This window comes from Mastigoproctus giganteus, chromosome 5, assembly GCF_048544385.1.
Source record: "Mastigoproctus giganteus isolate SK-2022 chromosome 5, ASM4854438v1, whole genome shotgun sequence".
Classification (NCBI taxonomy): domain Eukaryota; kingdom Metazoa; phylum Arthropoda; class Arachnida; order Uropygi; family Thelyphonidae; genus Mastigoproctus; species Mastigoproctus giganteus.
The window spans coordinates 193,198,479-193,220,295 of NC_143579.1; the positions used below are offsets into that span (position 1 = coordinate 193,198,479).

A 21,817-nucleotide genomic window follows, 5' to 3' on the forward strand; every position below is an offset into this window, starting at 1 on the left:
TTTGTACTCATTCTAGCATCTCTACATCCTTCTTAAAATGAGGCCTCCAGACCTGTACATAGTAGTCTAGGTGTGGCCTGACCTGTATAACAGGATAATCGTTGTTGTTTGTTATTTGGTTTTTAGGAGCATTAGCAACTAAGGCCATATTGCTCCGGGATATACGGTGGTCATTCCATGACCTTTCCGCATTCTCCATATTTGGTGGTGACGGGCTCGAACCCCGGTCTAATCAAGAAGCGTGTGCTACGCACTGCTGCTCCTTCCCACCTGGCTACGGAGGCGCCAACAGGATAATCACCTCCCTGTCTCTGCTAGCAAAATTCCTATATATCATTGACAAGACTCCATGACCTGAACTGTTCAGCAAACTTCGTATTTGACTGCACAATTACCCCCAGGTCTTTTTCACTTTCCACTTCCCTGAGTGTAGTACCACACAGTTGGTATGTTTCTCTTCGGTTATTGCTACCCATATGCAGTACTTTGCATTTATCAATGTTAAATGTTTAATGTCTCTATCATGTCTACATCAATAGATGTACCAATGTTTATTATTAAAATATACTACCACTAGTCGTTTATCATTCCTGGCACATGGATATGGCCAGGAATTATCTCCAAGCATAGGGTTGAAATCAAATACAGCATCAATATAGTACTCCCAGTTTGGAGGGTATGTCAGTTCATTAGTTATTATTATTATTAGTCATATGGTGGAGGGGGGAGGGGGAGAGAGAGAGAGAGAGAGAGAGAGAGAGAGAGAGAGAGAGAGAGAGAGAGAGAGAGAGAGAGAGAGAGAGAGAGAGAGAGGAGTCAGAAGTAGAAGGGAATCACCAAGAAAGAGAAGAATAATGATATCCAGCTCAGAACCCTGGGCGTACCAAGCCCATACTCACCAGATGTGAGCCCCTGGGGTTAATAATGAACTGGGCATTTCACAGTAAAGCTTGATCCTGGGTCTGCTGTTCTTGATTAGAGGACAAGTCTTTCTCACAAGGAAATATTTAACTGTTTCACCTCACCACAAAAAGTTGACTTTGCATTCACTACATAAAATCACAGTCAGGATAAGTCAGAGACTTTGGAACCACAGCAATATATGCATCTGACATACCATCACATAGCAGTTTGAAACCGTAATCAAGAATAGTGCTGCTCACAAAATGGAATGCAATCCATATACAAGTCCATGCAGTAATAGAATGAAAGCAGTGGTAGAATGAGTTTTGACCAGTATGATTGTTATAACAGGACTTGTGAAGGTGTGTGCACATATAAATCAGCAGACAACACTAACTTTTATCCAGACTTGAGATTTGCCCATATGTGAAAAATTTCAGTAAGAAATTATTTCTTATTTAGTTATTCATTATTCATTTATTTGTTATTTAAGTTAATTGTTATTCATTGGAGAAGAATTTATTTGTTATTATTTAATTATTCATTATATTTATTTGAACTTCAAATGAATTTTACCTATAATTTTTTATAGCTTACTTCCTACCTTAGATTTATTTTTTAATCAGTCCTGCTAGACAAATTAATGGAGGGTATGGACAGGTTATGGTGGAAGGTTTTTTTTCCCTATTCCTTTTGGCTGATGCTCTATAAGCTTTCTTTTTTTTTTGCATCATTTTTCACTATTAATAATAATGCAGAGCACATACTACATTATTTTAACAGAGTTTTCAGTTGATTCTTTATTCTTGCATTAAGCAGAATGTGAAATGTTGTTTTCTTTCTTCATTGGCCATTTTGTTTATAACAAAGGTCAGTAATTAGCTAACCTTGAAAAATATCTGGAAATAAAAAAAATATATATATATTTTGTTAAATGTAATACACCAATACCATCATCTACTGCCACTGAAAGACTTTTCTCCTTTGCTACTAGACGAATCTGTGAAAACCACATAAACTTTACAAACAAATGCATTAATAAACCATATAAATTGATAAAAATTTTTTTTTGAAAAAAAGGTCTGTATTGAAGGCAAATTTACAGAATATGGTTTAGATGCAGCAACGTATTTGTGTTATTTAAATACTTGGAAAAACGAGGATGGCATAAGTCAAGGAGTTTGGACATCAAAATTAACTCCAACCATTAAACTAGTGGTTGAGACTTACAACGTGCACATGCATGCACACAGATTTTCTCAAATGGCTACACTAGCCAACAATGAATATTTTTTGTCATTCCTCTGCTATGAAAATACGTGATTCTGGAGGAAATAAATGTTGCTGATTCCAACGTCATGTCTCTATCATGTCTACATCAAAAGATGTACCAATGTTTAATGTCAAAATAACATATATATATATATATATGTGTGTGTGTATATATGTATAATTCAAGTTTGTAATACACGAATAAAAAAAATTTTAATTTTTCTATAACTCATTTAACCTCGGAAAAAGTATCATAAATCATAGTGAAATAGTTATATTTCAGTAATATATAATCAGCATACCTATAATTATCTTTAAAATTTTTGCTACTAAGGGATTCTCTCTTGTATTCCTGCTTACTCTCCCTCACAAGAAACCAACAATAATCCCCATCATTGCAAGATCCCAGCGACCTTGTACCGATTTTCTGTCACGGAAATATCTTGATGAAACCACTCCTCTTGTTCATCACTTACATCTCTCAGATTTTTGGGGAAATTCGAGTTAGGAATGAAGAAAATGAATTTTCAACGACATTCAACAGCCCATGTTTTTGCATCACTTGAGTAAATTAAACACCAACATTTCTTAGTTTTCTTCTTTCCTATTACCCAAAAAAACCATGTACTACTGCCGTAAATGATTGCCAAGCTGCCAATTCAACCTCCTTTTACTGGATCATATGTTAAAATAGGAAACACACTTTTCAAGTATGCAAATCCGTTACCTTCTTTATCTAGTCCCTTCACAAAATTTTTCATCAATCCAAGTTTGATGTGCAGGGGGTGGAAGAAGAACCTTGTTTGATTGCACTAAAGGAATGTATTTTACATTACATTGTAAAATATAACATAAAATATTAATATAATGTAAAATGTAAATAATTGGTATGAACTTGCTTGTCCCAATGTTGCACAACGTAATGTTCTTCTGTCACACTGCTGTCCCACAAATACAAACAATAACAATATTTTGTGACCCCCCCCCCTGCAAACCAATGACCTTAAGATCATTGCATATGTTCCAACCATAATCCTGGTAGCATGTACAACCTTAAACATGCTTTTATAGCTTTCTTTAAGTCCAATTAATGAAACACTGGAACTGATGGAAATTCGTTGCCATTTTGAAGCAATACTAATTTTTAACTTAATTTTGAGGTTTCTCTGAATAAACGCCATTCATCTGACTTATGCTTGACACCTAGTTCCTAGTTCTTTCAGAAGTCCAATAATGTCTTTGCAAAAACACATACTGTCTTCCATAGCAAAATATTTCGAAAACTTTTCATGTCCTTTTTGAAACACTGAATTCTTTGTTCTTGCTGTGAGTATATTCCACTACTGTATCCTAGAACTTAACAGTTCAGCTTGTTTTTTTGGAAATTTAAGTCTCGAATCAAATCATCAACTCATCTTGTTGGATTAAATGTGCCTTACTATCTGAATTTACTGGATGATAGTCAACATCTTGTGAAGTGGTAATAGGGCTGCACCCTCCTACTCTCAAGGGGCTGTTTATGTTTAGAGAATACTGAAACAATCCTGAAACTATCCTTTAAATTTATGCCCTCTAATGTGTGTTGCCTGAGCAAGAGGAAGGATGCCACCAGCATTTGGCTTACTCAATTCATTCAAAGCCTTAAACACCTTAGTCAGTCCTCCTCGAGTAGTGCTAAATCCATTGAAAAGAAAACAAATAAATGCAATAAATGCTAAGGCGCATTTAGGGCTAGAGCCTCAAGCTGCGAACAATTATGATGCTAAGCACTTTATATACATAATGCAATAAATGCATAACAATTTTACATAAAATGTGCTCTTTTGTTAGTATCAAAATACATTTGGTAGTATTATGTTCATTGAAATAGTACTTTCAGTGGAATACTTAAGCAAAATGGTACATGAAAAATTACAGCATTGTGCTGTCAAAAAACATTTACTGCTAATGATATAAATATTTTTATTATAGATGCCAACGATTGCCAAAAGGAGTCAAAGATTGGGATGCATTCAATGAGCTAAAACAAAAAATTGATGACTTTAAAGAAACATGCCCTTTACTGGAGGCCTTAAGTAATAAAGCACTTACATTGAATCATTGGAAACGAATTGAAAAACTTACTGGCCATACATTTGATATGGATCCTGAAAGCTTCACCTTGGGTAAAGTAACAGAAGCACCCCTTCTTCGGTTTAAGGATGATGTAGAGGTCTGTGATTTTGTTTATTGATTTGTGGGGTAAATAATTAACTTATTAGGTCATGTATGTCAAGTAATATGTGCTCTTGTATTTTATGCTCAGAAACATTTTACTACAATTATAGTTCTTTTGCAGGAAATGGCTCCAAAGAGAACTATAAGAAAGGACCCTCCCTTTATTAAATAAAGTAATTAATAAATTACTTTATTCAAAATTCCATAAATAAAAAAAATTATGTATAGAAAATACATGAACTTGAATACCTCTTAACAGACCAGTGCAGTGTGGTTTACAAGAAAAATAAATTAATATCACAGTGTAATAATATTGTATTTAAATATACCTGAACATGAAACCATTTAACTTCCAATCTATAAAACAACATCAGTTCTGTATTTAGCTTCATTGTCTTAATAACCATTGAGCATTAAGAAAAAATCACTTCATCTTCTTCAGTCTGTTCAGAAAAGGAACTGTGGCCTATATTAATATGATAATATGGGATCATCCATTCAAAGTAATTAGGGCATGGGAACTCGTCCAGCACTCCAGTCCGGCATCTCACAGTCCATAATATAATTTTAACTATTTTTCACCAACCGTATGTTGAAATGACAAAATAAAATGAAAGCCATAATTTTGATAACTTTATAATTAAGCTTACAATAAATTACTATTTACAGTAGATATAAAACAAACAATTAAAATATCATAAAATACACTAAAATATACCAGGTTAAAAGCGATAAAATATCTGTAAAACAAATGAAGTATCATAAAATACAGTAAAATATACCAGGTTAAAAGCGATAAAATATCTGAAGCTTTCAAAGGCTCAGCCTTCTTTCTCAACAGTACGCTTTTTACTTTACAGTGCAACTTTAAATACCCACAGGTTCACGGCACATGTCATGTGATTTGACGGCACGTGCACTGTTCTCATGCATGTTGGAACCGGAAGTGGCTCGGGAGTGCCTCAGGTGGAAACGTTCTCCTCTCTAAGGATCACTGCCTCAAAGAGGGGATGGATACGCATACCCCTGTCTCTATTAATATTGTTCTCAATGGAACTAATCCACAAGCTCTCGAGCCACTTGCGGTCCCAAAACCTATGTGCCCCGTCAATGATAACTGCTTTGTCTGGGGAGATACGGTGCTGTTTCTCCCAAAAGTGTTCAGCCACAGCGGATTTTCCGTAGTCCGCATTATTTATCGCCTTTGTGTGCTTCCTCAGACGATCCTTGAGACGCCACTTTGTTTCCCCCAACATAACATTCCCCACAATCCGGGCACTTAATGCTATAAACGACCGCACTTGTATTTTCATTTGAAATGGGGTCTTTTACTTGTGACACGACTGTGTGCAGCTTCCGACCTGGAAGCTGCACACAGTGCATCTGGTAGTTTAGTAAAACCAGAGCTATACGCTCAGTTAAACCTGGATAATAGGGAATGTATGCAGTGTTTATCAGCGTAAAAGACTCACCCCCTCCTCTGTTCTCCTCTAATAGACTTAGGGAACAAGCCATGACCAGATACTGGTAACTGGTTGTGGCTTGTATTACGTAGTATTACCATAATACTGGTAACAATTTTATAGTTAATTTAAGCAGCAAACAAGTGACTGAAGAACAGGAAGAAGTCTTAAATCTTGGGACCAAGTTTGTTATGATTACGCCCAAGCCGCCCATTGCAGAGATAGCGATGAGCATAGAGAGAGCGGTAAACAAGTTATCTGAAGACGTGGCCAACGAAATTCGGGTAAAGACGGCAGCCATTCTAAGTCAAGCCAAGAAAGCTCCCTCTAATCTTAATATTAGGCAAATAATTGCACTTAAGAGTCTCAAGGAAGATGATAGTATTGTGGTCCTACCGGCAGATAAAGGTAGGGTAATGGTGGTTTTGGATAAGGAGGTATAGACAAAGCTTTAGACTTGTTGAATGATCGAGCAACTTATAAGATTATTCACAAAAATCCATTGCTGAACCTAGAACATCAGGTTAATAGAATGGTACAGGGCTGGTTAAAGACTAATAAGATTTCTAAGGAGCAGTATTCATCGTTACATGTAACGGGAAGCCAAATACCGCGATTCTATGGCCTGCCCAAAATTCATAAAGTGGGTGTTCCACTCAGGCCCATTGTTCCGTTTATAGGCAGTCCTACATATGCACAGTCCGGTTTCCTGGCCAAATTGTTGTCACTGTTAGTAGGACTTTCTGAGTTTAGTGTCAAGGACAGCAAGGATTTTGTACACTTTATATGAGAGCAGTGTATTGAAGATAATGAAATTATGGCATCTTTTGATGTGACATCTCTGTTTACATGTATTCCAATTGACCATGATGTGCGATGCACACACATGGCCCTAGGGGGGGGGAGAGAGAGAGAGAGAGAGACCATCTTAAGCAGTAGGACACAACTAAGTTTGGAAGATATTTGTAAGGGCATAGAATTATGTCTCTCAAGCACCATTATGGTGTTCTGTGACACTATGTATAAGCAGGTTCATGGTGCAGCCATGGGCTCCCCCATTAGCGCGATTATAGCTAATCTGGCTATGGAGGAGCTCGATGCTAGATTATTTAGTGACATGGTTCTCCCTATGCGTCTGTGGAAGAGATACGTTCTCAATTATTCGAAAGGGGAGGGAAGATGAGATGTTAAATCTTCTTAATGGCTTCTTCCCATTCATACAATTCATCTTGGAGGTAGAAGAAGGAGGGGCTTTGCCGTTCTTGGATATGTTGTTGTACAGAGAAGGCCCGTGTCTAAAAGACCAAAGTTTATAGAAAACCCATGTAAAGGCCAATATTCACATTATAATTCAGCTCAGGACCTCCTATATATTATAGTACCTCCGAGGATAGAAAGAAAGAGTAGGAGCACATCACGGCGGATCTCCTGAAGTGTGGCTATCCCCAGAGGATCATAGAGAAATATATTAGAGGAGAACAGAGGAGAGGTGAGTCTTTTACGCCGATAACCACTGCATACATTCCCTATTATCCGGGTTTAACCAAGCGTATAGCTTGGGTTTTTACGAAACTACCAGACGCGCTGTGTGCAGCTTCCAGTTCGGCTGCAAACAGTCGTGTCACAAGTGAAAGACCCCATTTCAAACGAAAATACAAGTGGGATCATTTATAGCATTAAGTGCCTGGATTGTGGGGGAAAGAAAGCGGTGTCTCAAGGATCGTCTGTGGGAGCATACAAAGGCGATAAGTAATGGAAAATCCGCCGTGGCCGAACACTTTTTGGAGAAGCAGTTATCATTGACCGGGCGCATAGGTTTTGAGAACGCAAGTGGCTCGATAGCTTGCAGATTAGTTCCATTGAGAACAATATTAATAGAGACAGGGGTATGCGTATCCATCCCCTCTTTGAGGCAGTGATCCTTAGAGGGGATGAACGTTTCCACCTGATGCACTCCCGAGCCACTTCCCGTTCCGACACGCACGGAACAGTACACGTGCCATCAAATCACGTGACACGTACCGTGAACCTGCGGGTATTTAAAGTTGCACTGTAAAGTAAAAAGCATACTGTTGAGAAAGAAGGCTGAGCCTTTGAAAGCTTCAGATATTTTATTGCTTTTAACCTGGTATATTTTACTGTATTTTATGATACTTCATTTGTTTTAGAGATATTTTATCGCTTTTAACCTGGTATATTTTAGTGTATTTTATGATATTTTAACTGTTTGTTTTACATCTACTGTAAATATTAATTTATTGTAAGCTTAATTATAAAGTTATCAAAATTTTGGCTTTCGTTTTATTTTGTCATTGCAACATACGTTTGGTGAAAAATACTTAAAATTATATTATGAATATACCCAACCCCAGAGGCCTATTTGAAGAATCTCACAATCCATGAAATAACTTTTATTTTATATCAGATCTGTATTCTAAATTTTCACATCGTTGGCTATGTCTTAAATATGACAGGGAACACTTTACTTTATAATTAAACAACAAAATATATGTGACCTGGACTACAAAAAGGTGGGTAATGTGCAAAAAGAAGTTTTTGAGTAAACAGCCGTTAAAAGTAAACATGATTCCGTGTGAGGTAAACGTCTCTCACGGGCCTCTGCTTGCGGTGGGCAACAACTTACAGAAACCCCAGTGATATCTGCTTTATTTTATGACATTCACACCGGTCCCTTGTTCCTGTGCAAGGAGCAAGACAAAGGAAAAGGTCCAAATTGTGTGGTGAGTTTGCTGCAACACTACCTGGAAACTTCTCAAGAAGTTGAGATCCTTGTCTTATTTGCAGACAACTGTGTGGGACTGAATAAAAATAATACAATGCTTCAATATCTAATGTGGAGAGTGGCAAAGGGAATGCAGCAGCATATTCTCCTCAATTTTCTCCTAACTGGTCATACTAAGTTTAGTTCTAATTGGATGTTTGGAATCTTTAAAGAAAATTATGCTGTCAGTAATATTGATACCCACAATGACTGGATAAATTGTGTTATTACCTCCTCTCCTGATGGTCATAATAAGGCTGTCTCTATCAAACAAGTGACTTCATATGAATGGGATGTATACTTGAAGCAATTTTCCAAACAGTTAGCTCGGATTACTAAATACCATCACTTCATGATTTGCCCTAGTGGAGTAGTGAAGGCAAGGAAATTTGCTGATAGTAAGGACATTGATGAGTTCACTCTTCTATTAAAACCATTGGATGGGAAGATGCCAAAGGTAATCAAGCCAGGAGGACTGTCACTGGATCGCCAGTGGTACTTGTATAACATTAGAAGCCTAGTAACAGATTCTTCCAAAGCAGATGAAGTGGTCCCACAACTGAATAAAGAATTGAAGAAGAGGAAGAGGGGTGAATATCCAGTGTGAATGTGTGCTATTTGTTCTTAAACTTGATAATTTTGTATGAGTATTACTGTATGTCTACATTTTATTAGGGTGCCTCCATAGCCAGGTGGGCAGGAGCGGCAAAGCGGAACACATGCTTCTTGATTAGACCGGCATTCGAGCCCGATACCACCAAATATGGAGGATGCAGAAAGGTCAGGGAATGACCACCCCATATCCTCGGAGCAATATGGCCTTAGTTGCCAATGCTCCTAAAAACCAAATAATAACAACAACAACAACCTTTTATTAGAGTAAAAATCATGTTCAATTTTTCATTTCTTAAGTTTTCCAGTTTTTATTCCCCATCATTAGGTAGAGACATGAAATTGGTTTCATTGGAAAGAGTGTACTTTTTTCTACAAAAATCACCCAAAACCTCATAATCAATAGCTTGACACATTAACCACCTTTTCGTAGTTGAGGTCACATATAATAAAAAAAAAAAAAAAAAAAAAAAATTATTTCACACTTTTCTGATCAATTAAAATCAAGTTATTTTCAAACAACCAGGAAACCCATAACAAGGAAAATTCAAGCGTAAGGTGGAGGTAGAAGAATAATTTAACATCTGATGCAATCCCTAAGAATTTAACTTGTTTGCATGAGATGAAGGAAACCAAATTGAAGGAAAAAACAGAATTGCTCAATTATTCAATTGAACTCTGTTCAATTGAATAACTGAGGAGGAAAAATTAGATGCAAACCAAAAGATCCGCTTTCCTAACCTTGAAAATCTATAAGTAAGAATCTTCAAATCCCTAGAGACATCCCTTGAACTTCTGGAACACAGCTTCAATTTCCATGCTTTTATTTAATGTTTAGTTATATTTTAATATTTTTAGTTCAGTTTTGTCAACCTTGTCTTAACTAAAACTACAAAAGTGTTTTTAAAAATGGATAAAATATCAAACTGAGGGGATCTGTTGTATTTATCAAACTGCAAGCATTCTGATAAAAAGCTAAAGTTGTATTTATAATTGAAAGGACTGATTGAAACATAAAGATGGCTATTACAAGAAAATTTCAACTTACATTCCAGACCTTTATTATTTACCTCTTCTAATTGAATGTAATTGCTTAATCCTTAAATATGTTGAATTTGAATCAAACTGAAGGATATTGATTATTATGTTTTGTTGATAAACACTGCAAATCCAAAACAACTAAACCAATTCAGTGCAAACCAATACAAAAAAAAAAAAAAAAAAAAAACAAAATTTGATAGAGTTGAGGCTGCCAGCATATCAGAAATCTGAAGCAATTTCTTACAAAAAAAAAAAAAAAAAACACCACAAAATACCTGACTTTCATTTAAAGTCTGAAAAATTAATAAAATTAGACAAATGAGGCAAGAATCTGCGATTTTGCTGGAGTAATACCATTTGAATATGGCTTTACAGGCAAACAGTGTAAAACATAACCTTAAGCAAAGATTTATCTATTATTTTTAAAAGAAGTTAACAGATAGATATAGAATGGAACTCTACACTTTTTTTATCACTAAAAAGACATCTGTTTCTTACTTTTATCCTGTAGAATAGAATAGAAGTCAGCAACCGATGTCATATTCTGCACTTTAAGCAATGAAGACATAAAAATGGATGATCATGCATTTCCTTGTTGTGTAGCCAAATTTGAAAATACTTTGTCCAAATTTGAAATTACTTTGTCAAATATACAAATGTATTATTCTGTTTTGCTTTCGCTGACTTAAGATTGTTAAAACACACAAAAAAGTCAGTAAAAATAAACAGTATACTAGTAAATAGTATACTGTTTATTATTATTAAAAACTAGTAAGGTCACTCATCAGTGAAGGATATTAGAACTGGAAAAGGAATCAGAATATGTGAATTGGAATACCATCGATTTGGCTGAAACAAGAAAAAGAAATGAATCACTTATAATTTTACCAAGTTAAAATCTGCTGTACACATGGAATAAGTGAAAGAAGCAAAGGTGGGGTTAGCATTACCATTAGCATTAGCAAAGGCACATGATGCAAGAAAGCAAGCTTATATAGCATCAGCCAAAGAGGGAAAAAAAAAAAAAAAAAAAAAAACAACCCCTTATTTCACCCATCCACTCACTCCCAATGTTCATCAAGTTCTGCCATGAATCTATATAGGCTATCAACTTCTACAACAACAACAGATGGAAATTTGTTCCAGCAATCAACCACCGGCTGGCTAAAGGCAAACTTCTGCACATCTATCCTACAACCGTCTTTCCTCAATTTCAATTTATGGCCTCTCAGGTGATTATTCTAAGCAAGAGGAAGAATCCCATCAGCGTTGAGCATGCTCAAACCATTCAAGGCTTTATACATCTCAGTCAGATCAACGCGCAGGTGCCTAGCCTCCAGACACTGTAATTTGCAAAATTTAAGCCTTTCTTTTAAGAGCAACCCTTTCTTCTATTCACTATTCTTGTTGCCCTTCTCTGTATTTGTTCCAACAGCTCTACATCCTTTTTAAAATGAGGCCTCCCGACCTGTATACAGCACTAAAGGTGTGGTCTGACTGTTGCCTTATACAAGGGAATAATCACCTCCTTATCCCTGCTAGAAAAATTCCTGTATATCACTGACAAGACATCATGAGCTACTCTTGCAGACCATCTGTACTGCTCAAAAAACTTCATATCTACCTGCACAATTACCCCCAGGTCCTTTTCGTTCTCTACCACTGTCAGTGTGCTACAACAGAGTTGATACGTTACTCTGGGATTACTGCTTCCCATATGTAGTACTTTACATTTGCAATGTAAAACTTTATTTTCCACCTATCAGCCCATCTGCTCAACTTTTCTAGATCCTGGTGAAGAACTGTTACTGTCATAAGTGTCATTAACAACCCTGCCAACCTTCATATTATCTGCAAACTTGGATATTAAGCCTGATATACCATCATCTATATCATTTATAAATACAGAAAACAACAATGGACCCAACACTGAACCCTGAGGGACTCCACTATTAACATTAGTCCACGAAGAGCAGTGTCCATTGATTACCACTCTCTGTCTTCTCCCACTGAACCATCCCTATACATAGCAGCAATTTGCCTCCAGTGCCAGACTGCTCAAATTTGTGCAGCAGTCTTCCATGTGCAACAGCATCAAAGGCTTTTTTAAGATCTAAATATATGATAATCAAAGTTATTCTTTGCATCCAGTTGCTTTGTGACTACATCATAGTATCCAATGAAATTAGTCAGACAAGACTTCCCCTTAACAAACCCATGCTTTGTTTGAGCTATAAATGAAGTCTTGTCTAGATTATCCTGCAGTGCTTCTTCAACCAGTGCTTCCATTAATTTCCATGGAACAGAAGTTAAACTAACAGGTCTAAAATTACCCGTGACTCCCTTTGTCCTCCTTTGTGAATTGGGGTCACATTTGCACATCTCCAGTCCATGGGTACCTCCTCTGAGTCCAGGGAAGCTCTCATAATTATGGCTAAGGGTTTGCTTACTTCCTTTGCCACCTCCTTTAATATAACTGGATAGATTCCATTCATCCCAGGTGCATTTCTTATGTTTATCTTCAACAATTTCTCTTCCACTTTACTCTAAGTTATTACAAAATTATCTAATTACTGCCAGAGTTTAATGCACCTCTGGATTCCCCCTCCCTGAACAACTATGACCCATTAAAAACCAAATCAAACCAAAACCCTAAATAAATCATCATGTGTGACTGTAGATGCAAAATACTCATTTAGTTTGTTAGTCACCTTAGCAGGATCATCGACAGTTGAACCATCGATATCCAGTGGACCAATCTGATTCATCCCTTTCCTTCTAGAATTTACGTAGGTAAAGAACTCTTTGCTATTTTTCTTTGCATCACTTGCCCAAAGATTTCTCATAATCTGTCTTTGCCTGCCTAATCTCCTTTGTGACTTGATTACAGATGAGCTTATATCTATCATAAGCTCCCATGTCACCCATTAATTTATGTGCATCCCATGCATTTTTCTTCTCTGCCATCCAGTCGACATCGATGGACAGGGCAGTGTCGAGTCAGTTTGGTGAGACATAAGCATGGGTAAATCAAAATTGAGAGTAGGAGTGTGCTATAGGCCTAACGACTCTGATGAGTATAATAAGATACTGTACAGGGAAATAGAATGGGCCAGTAAATCAGAGAGTCTTATAATGGGGGATTTTAATTTCCCAAATATTGACTGGAATTTGTGGGTTGGTCACTCACACACTAGCAAGGCTTTTGTGGATTTATTGGATGATTGTTTCCTACACCAGCATGTTCGGGAGGCAACTAGAGGGAGTAATACTCTTGATCTGATTATCAGTAGTGATTCTTCATGCATTAAGAATTAGCAGATAAAGGAACCACTAGGTGGCAGTGATCACAGTGTGCTGAAGTGCGATTTACTCAAGGAGGTAACTACCATCAGAGGTAAAGGGAAGGGTTTTTGCTTTCGTAAAGGCGACTATGATGGTCTGAGACATATTTAAATTCTATACAGTGGGACCAACTGATGATGTTACCAACAACAAATTCAAAATGGGAAGCATTCAAGGAACTAATTAATCTTGGAAGCTACCAGGCTTTACATACCAACCAAGAAATATTGTTCAAGGTTCAGGCCTAAATGGTTGTCAGATGAACTAATGAGACATATGGCAGAGAAGAAAAATGCATGGGATACATACAAATTAATGGGTTACATGGAAGCCTATGATAGATATAAGTTGGTCTGTAACCAAGTCACAAAGGAGATTAGGCAGGCAAAGGCAGATTATGAGAAATCCTTGGCAAAGGATGCAAAGAAAAACATAAAAGAGTTCTTTACCTATTTAAATTCAAGAAGGAAAGGGATGAATCAGATTGGTCCACTGGATGTTGATGGTTCAACAGTTGAGGATCCTGCTCAGGTGGCTAACAACCTAAACGAGTATTTTGCATCTACATTCACACATGAGGAGTTATTCAGGAAGGGGAATGTCGTAGGTGAAGTAAACATTGACAGTGAGCTAGATGATTTTCTAATAACTGAGAGGAAAGTGGAGGAGAAATTGTTGAGGATAAACATAAAAAAGGCACCCGGGGTGGATGGGATCTATCCAGTTATATTAAAGGAGGCAGAAAAGGAAGTAAGCAAACCCCTAGCCATAATTATGAGAGCTTCTTTGGATTCAGGGGAGGTACCCATAGACTGGAGATGTGCAAATGAAACCCCAATTCACAAAGGAGGATCAAAGGCTGACACAAGTAATTATAGACCTGTTAGTTTAACTTCGGTTCCAGGAAAATTAATGGAGGCACTGGTTAAAGAAGCACTGCAGGATCATCTGGAAAAGAATTCAGTTATAGCTCAGACACAGCATGGTTTTGTTAAGGGGAAGTCTTGTCTGACCAATTTGATTGGTTACTATGATGTAGTCACAAAAGAACTGGATGCAGGGAATAACTTTGATATTATATTTGGACCTTAGAAAGGCTTTTGATACTGTTGCGCATGGAAGACTGCTGCACAAATTGGAGCAGTGTGGCATTGGAAACAAAATGCTGCTATGGATAAAGGGATGGTTGAGTGGCAGAAGACAGAGAGTGGTAATCAATGGACACTGCTCAACGTGGACTAATGTTATTAGTGGAGTTACTCAGGGTTCAGTGTTGGGTCCATTGTTGTTTTCTGTATTTATAAATGATATAGATGATGGTATATCAAGCTTAATGTCCAAATTTGCAGACGATACAAAGGTTGGCAGGGTTGTTAAGGACACTACTGATGCTATGCTGCTGCAACAGGATCTGGAAAGGTTCAGTAGATGGGCTGAGAGGTGGCAAATGAAGTTTAACATTGACAAATGTAAAGTACTACATATGGGAAACAGTAACCCCAGATCAATGTATCAACTCTGTGGTACTACGCTGACAGTGGTACAGAACGAAAAGGACCTGGGGGTAATTGTGCAGGCAGATATGAAGTTCTCTGAGCAGTACAGAGAAGGCCAACAAGATTAGTGAATGGAACAAAGGGTTGCTCTTACGAAGAAAGGCTTAAGTTTTGAAAATTACAGAGCTGGAGACTAGGCATCGGCGAGGTGATCTGATAGAGGTATATAAGGCTTTGAATGGCTTGAGCATACTCAATGCCGATGGGATTCTTCCTCTTGCTCAGAATAATCACCTGAGAGGGCATAAATTCAAATTGAGGAATGACGGATGTCGGATAGATATGCGGAAATTTGCCTTTAGCCAGCGGGCAGTTGGTTTCTGGAATAGACTTCCATCGCTTGTTGTTGAAGTTGATAGCCTAAACAAATTTAAGGCTCAGCTGGACAGGTATTTCGAACGAACGGAGGGGTGAAATGGGAGTAGTGGTTGTGCTTTTTTTTTTTTTTTTTTTTTTTTTTTTGGCTGATGCTGAATAAGCTTGCTTTCTTGCATCATATGCCTCTACTAAAGCAAATGCTAATGCTAATGTCTTATTAGTTCATCTGACATCCGTTTAGGCCTAAACCTTGAACAATATTTCTTAGTTGGTATGTATAGCCTAGTAGGTTCCAAGATTAATTTTTTGAATGTTTCCCATTTTCAATTTTCTGTTGCTGACAACATCAGTTAGTCCCACCGTATAGAATTTAAATACTGTCTCAGCTCACCTTAGTTGCCTTTATGAAAGCAAAAACTCTTCCCTTTATCCCTGATGGTAGTTACCTCTTTGAGTAAATCCCACTTCAGCACACTGTGATCACTGCCACCTAGTGGTTCCTTTATCTGCAGATTCTTAATGCATGAAGGATCACTACTGATAATCAGATCACGAGTATTACTCCCTCTATTTGCCTCCCAAACATGCTGATGTAGAAAACAATCATCCAATAAATCCACAAAAGCCTTGCTAGTGTTTGAGTGACCAACCCACAAATTCAAGTCAATATCTGGGAAATTAAAATCTCTCATTATAAGACTCTCTGATTTACTGGCCCACTCTATTTCCCTATATAGTTTCTTATTATACTCATCAGAGTTATTAGGCCTATAACACACTCCTCTCAATATTGATCTCCCAATGCTTATGTCACACCAAAATGACTGGACAATGCGCTGTTCAGCGGTGTCGACTGGCTGCACTTCCTGGGATTTTATGTGTTTCTTATCTAATAGCATAACCCCTACACTCCTCCTATCCTGTCTATCCTTCCTTTACACGTTGTATTCTCCAAATGTTTTGAGCAACACCCCAAATTCATCAAATTTATTTACCAAGCATTAGTGTATACGCAAGTATAAATGCACTTGTTCCTATTCTTAGCTACCCTAACACAACCCATTTCGCGCCTCCATAGCCAGGTGGGAAAGAGCATCAGTGCGTAGCACACGCTTCTTGATTAGACCAGAGTTCAAGCCCGTCACCACCAAATACGGAGGATGCGGAAAGGTCAGGGAATGACCACCGCATATCCCAGAGCAATATGGCCTTAGTTTGCTAATGTTCCTAAAAACCAAACAACAACAACCCATGTGTGTACTTGTACCGCAATGACTTCCAGCAGTCTCTGAAATACCCTGCATCTTGTTTTCCAGGCTGCTGCTCATTACAATAAAAGAAGTGCAAGAATCACTTTCTCCTCTGCCAGTGGCTACTGTTAATCTATTAGTCCTTGTATACCCCCCTAAGCTAGCAGCTTTCCGACCCACCTAACACTGCCCATGGAAGCAGTCTCTCCCGCTAACAAGCACAGACCAGGCTGGGAAAAATTCTATCCCTTGAGCCTTGCACAATCTTTCCAGGGTCAAATTGATCAACAAGGCTCTCATCATATACTCCCTCCTATCGTGTTTGGGCAGAATTGCAGACACTTTCAAATTCAACCCTAATTCACGGCTTTTTTTAGTGACCTGTACTTGTTAAGTAATTCCACCGGTCTCCTACTCTTAATATCATTAGTGCCAACGTGTACAACAATATCACCTTTTGTGCCCTTAAAAGATGATATCCGCTCTTCAACGTCATCAACCTTTTCCCCTAGCAGACATACCTTGGTCCACTTAATATACAGTAGTCATATTCCCCTCCGTAAGTAGCTATTTTTAATTAGCATTCCACTGATATACTCTTATTGTGTCTCTAGCTGAGGGGAGAAACTGGGTATCTACAGTAATTAGGCTGATGAGTCCTGTTGTTTACGTAAATTACTTTGCAACTGAATATTGAATATGTTTTCAGTTGAATATTGTACTGCCAATAATTAATCTATTGCCAATTTTTAGTTAATTTCCCTTCTTGGAAATGTGGAAGTATATTAGATATGAGTATATACAGTGTTCAATTTTTCCATTTCCAGTATGGAATTCGTAGTTCTTTGAATACAGTACATTTTTTTTCATAATTTATTTTGGGACACATAATCATACTCTCAGTGTGAAGATGTGCTATACTTTTAAATTCATCCTTAACTTGTGGTTTTTTCCAAACATCGCCTCATACGTGTTACATAAAGTTTCAGAATTTCTTTGCTTAGGGTCATTAGTACCATTTCAAAACAGTATCACCATTTGTCCCCTTGAAAGATATCGCTCAATCACGTCCCTGGCTGACATACTGCTCTAGTTCTATTTTACTTCTCCTTATTGCATAAAATATTCTCTGATTGCTTGAGAATTTATTTATTTTTTTTTTTATGTAGACCCCAAACACAAGAGGTATTAGAACCTATAGTACTTAGTACCGTGCTTGGGTTGGAGGTTGAGAAGACGAAAGAAGATATTTGTTAACATTGGACTTGAACTTCTGTAGACTGTAATTTTCAGGAAATATGTATGAAGGAAGGTTGTTGCAGAAAACGGCAGTTGATTGAATAAACGAAGAAGATGAAAAGTTGGTTCTGTGGGTTTGGAGTTGGACAGTAAATGGATGTTGGCTGGTAGCTGCATGTGTTCGGACTGTTTTGAAAGAGAGAGTGGGAATTATAGAAGCCAATTCAGAAGAACGTGGCCATGGAAGTATCTGTAGAAGAGGCATGCAGCAGAAACAGTACGTCTATGAGATAGCGAGTGGAGAGACTTTGTTAAAGATGAATCATTAATTAACTAAGTACCCTCTTCTGAATGGAATCGAGAAGTCTGAGAGAGGTTTTGGGGGCACCACCCCAGATGTGGGAACAATATTCCATGGCAGGGTGGATTTGCGATTTATACAGAGTGAGCAGGTGATTGTAAGAAAAGTAACGTTGAGAGCGAAAGAGAAAACCAAGTTTTTTAGAAGCAGAGGAAGCAAAATTTGTAATGTGCTTGTGCCAAGAGAGAGATTAGAAGTCAGGGTAATCCCCAAAAGAGATATATCATTTTGCCTAGAAATCGGAGTGTCACTAAAGATAAGCATAGGAGCAGAAGAATCCTTTTTGCGAGATATAAGACAAGACTGAGTTTTAGAAGGGTTGAAATCAACTAAGTTGTCTTTGGCCCATTGGAGAATTACCTGAAGATCAGCATTTAAGGAATTGGTAGCAGATTTTCGAGAAGTTGAAGTTGAACGGGGCAAGGTTTCTCAAAATGGAAAGTGGAATGCAATGTACTATCATTGGCAAAACTATGGATAGGATTTCCAGTCAATGGAAGAAGATTATTAATATACAAGAGGAAAAGAGTGGGGGAAAGAACTGAACCTTGGGGGACACCGGCATTGTGGAAAAGTTAGAAGACAGAGAGCCATTACCATCACCCTCAGTGAGCGATCAGAGAGAAAACTGGGTAACCAATTACTAAAAACAGTTGGCAAACCATAAGATGGAAGCTTATTTAGAAGACCTTTATGCCAAACACGATCGAAAGCCTTTGAGATGTCAAGAGCAACTACTTGTGTTTCACCGAACCTTTCGATTGAATTAGTCCATAAATGGGTAACATAAGCCAGAATATCACCAGTGGATCGACACTGACGGAAACCATACTGGCGATCGTTGATCAGACGGAAGGTTTCTAGGTAGTTTAAGAGTTGGCGGTTAATTGATTTCTCCATTACTTTAGAAAGAGTAGAAGTAATTGCAATGGGACGATAATTGGATGGGAGGGAGATTCATCAAACTCCTTCTGACATCCTTTTGACGGAAGACCACAGGGGGCATTGAATGGAGCGTGTTGGGAATGGTAGGAATTGTTTTACCAAGTTCATTAATACATGAGTTGGAAGAAAAATGGGATGCTAGCAAGTCAGCTTTATCCTTGGCTGAAGTGACAACAGAACCATCTGGTTTGGACAGAGGTGGGAGCAGAGATGGGCAAAAGTTGCAGCCAATAGCTTTGGCAAGAGACGAGAATGCTCGGCTACCATTAGGGCAAGAAGCAAGTTTTCTACCCTTAGCCTGTTCAAACTCTAGTTTTGATTGATTAATAACTGCTTTACAATTGTTGCGAGCTTTGGTGTACGCAGAAAATGAAACTGGAGAATTAGAAACAAGCCAATTATGATATGGAACATTCTTCTCTTGAACAGCCTTAGCACATTTATTGGAAAACCAAGGTTTAGATAAAGGACGAGTTTTAAAGTGGAATAAAGGATTCCATTCCTGCAAGAATAATTTCACTGACACGATCTGAGCAAACTTTGACATCAGAAATTTTGAAACAGTAATCCGACCAAGGAAAAGAAGAAAAGAAGTCTCGCAGGTCATCCCATTTTGCATTCTTGTAATGCCAGACAACACGAGGTTGGGAATAGCCATGAGATAAAGGTTCCATTGGAGAAGAGACAATCACCAAGTTGTGATCTGAAGTGCCTAAAGGACCTCTCACTTCTACTGCGTACTTAGAAGGGTTGTTTGTGAGAAAAAGATCAAGCGTATTGGCTGTATGATTAGAATTGTCTGGTATTCTTGTAGGTAAATGAACAATCTGTGCAAGGTCATTAGTAATTGCAAAAGCCTCAGCATCTCGACCTGCTGTGACTAGAAAATGGAAGCCAGCTGGAGTTGTGAACATTAAAATCACCAAGGAAAATTACTTCGCTGTTAGGAAAGTTGGACTGGAGAAAGTCAAGTTGCAAAGAGAGGAAGTCGAAGAGCTCCAAGTGATTAGTGGAGTTGGGAGAACGGTAGAGGCAAAAGATGAATTTGACACAATGAGGTAGAGAGATTTTAAGCCAAAGAAGATCAAATAGAGCTACCACATGACTAGTCACAAGAATAACTAATATTTTCCCAGCAACTGGTTGCCATGCAGCCAGATGCATGATAGGATCGTTGTAGTAGTAGTAGTAGTAGTGGCATGTGATGCAAGAAAGCAGGTGTATGAGCTTATGCAGCAGCCAAAAAAAAAAAAAAAATGACACCATTCCCTCCAAATGCCTGTCTAGTTCCTCCTGAAATTTATTCTACCATATCAACTTCCACGACAGATGGAAGTTTGTTCCAGCAATTTACCACCCGCTGGCTAAAGGCAAATTTCTGCACATCTATTCTACATCTGTCCTTTGTTAATTTGAATTTATGCCCCCTTAGGTTCGTAATCTGAACAAGTGGAAGTTTCCCATCAGAATTCAGAGTGCTCAACCCATTCAAGGCCTTATACACCTCAATCAGATCACTGCACAGGTGCCTAATGTCCAGCCACTGCAATTTGGTAAGAGGATCCCTTCATTCCCCTCACCAATCTTGTTGCCCTTCTCTGTACATTCTCAAGCAAATCTGCATCCTTCCTAAAATGAGGCCTCCAGACCTGTACGCAGTACTCAAGGCGTGGCCTAACCATTGCCTTATACAGAGGGACAATCACTTCCTTTTCATTGCTAGCAAAATTCCTATATATCATTGACAAAACCGATGATTTGCCCTCTGCATTGCTCAGAAAACTTTATATCTGACTGCACAATTACTCCCAGGTCTTTTTCATTTTCTACCACCTTAAGTGTAGTACCACACAGTTGGTACATTTCTCTAGGTTTACTTCTACCCATATGCAGTACTTTGCATTTGTTAAAGTTAACTTCAGTTGCCACTTCTTATCCCATCTGCCCAAATTATCTAGATCCTGTTGCAGTAGCACACTGCCATTATTGTTATTAACAAACATGCCAAGCTTTGTGTCATCTTCAAACTTCGGCACCAAGCCTGATACACTTTCATCAATATCATTGATAAATATACAAAACAACAGTGGACCCAACACCGAACCCTGTGGGACTCCACTAATAACATTAGTCCATGAAGAGCAGCACCCATTGATTACCACCCTCTGTCTTCTCCCACTTAACCATCCTTTTATCCATTGTAGCAACTTCCCTTAATACCGTTCTGCTCCAATTTGTACAATAGTCTTCCAGGCGCAACAGTGTCAAAAGCTTTCCTGAACTCCAAATATATGATATCAAAATTATTTTTTGCCTCCAGTTTCCTTGTAACCACATCATAATAACCAATCAATCAAATTTTTCAGACAAGACTTTCCCTTAACAAACCGATGCTGTGTCTAAATTATTGCTGTAGCATTGCCTAGATGATCTTGCAATGCATCTTTAACCAGTGACTCCATTTTTTACCCTGACTTGGCGCATTATGGCCTTAGCTGCCAATGCGCCATTAA

At 38.0% G+C, this 21,817-nt stretch overlaps 1 protein-coding gene across 1 annotated transcript in view; it reads left to right on the plus strand.

Annotated features, from left to right (window-relative positions):
- LOC150085960 (dynein axonemal heavy chain 8-like) overlaps window positions 1-21,817 on the plus strand; it is a 1,559,705-nt gene that overhangs the window by 462,987 nt on the left and 1,074,901 nt on the right. Inside the window, exon 31 of the mRNA XM_090374756.1 lies at window positions 4,147-4,387. Within this exon, the coding sequence (XP_090230882.1) occupies window positions 4,147-4,387 (241 nt within the window). The remainder of the gene's footprint in view (window positions 1-4,146; window positions 4,388-21,817) is intronic.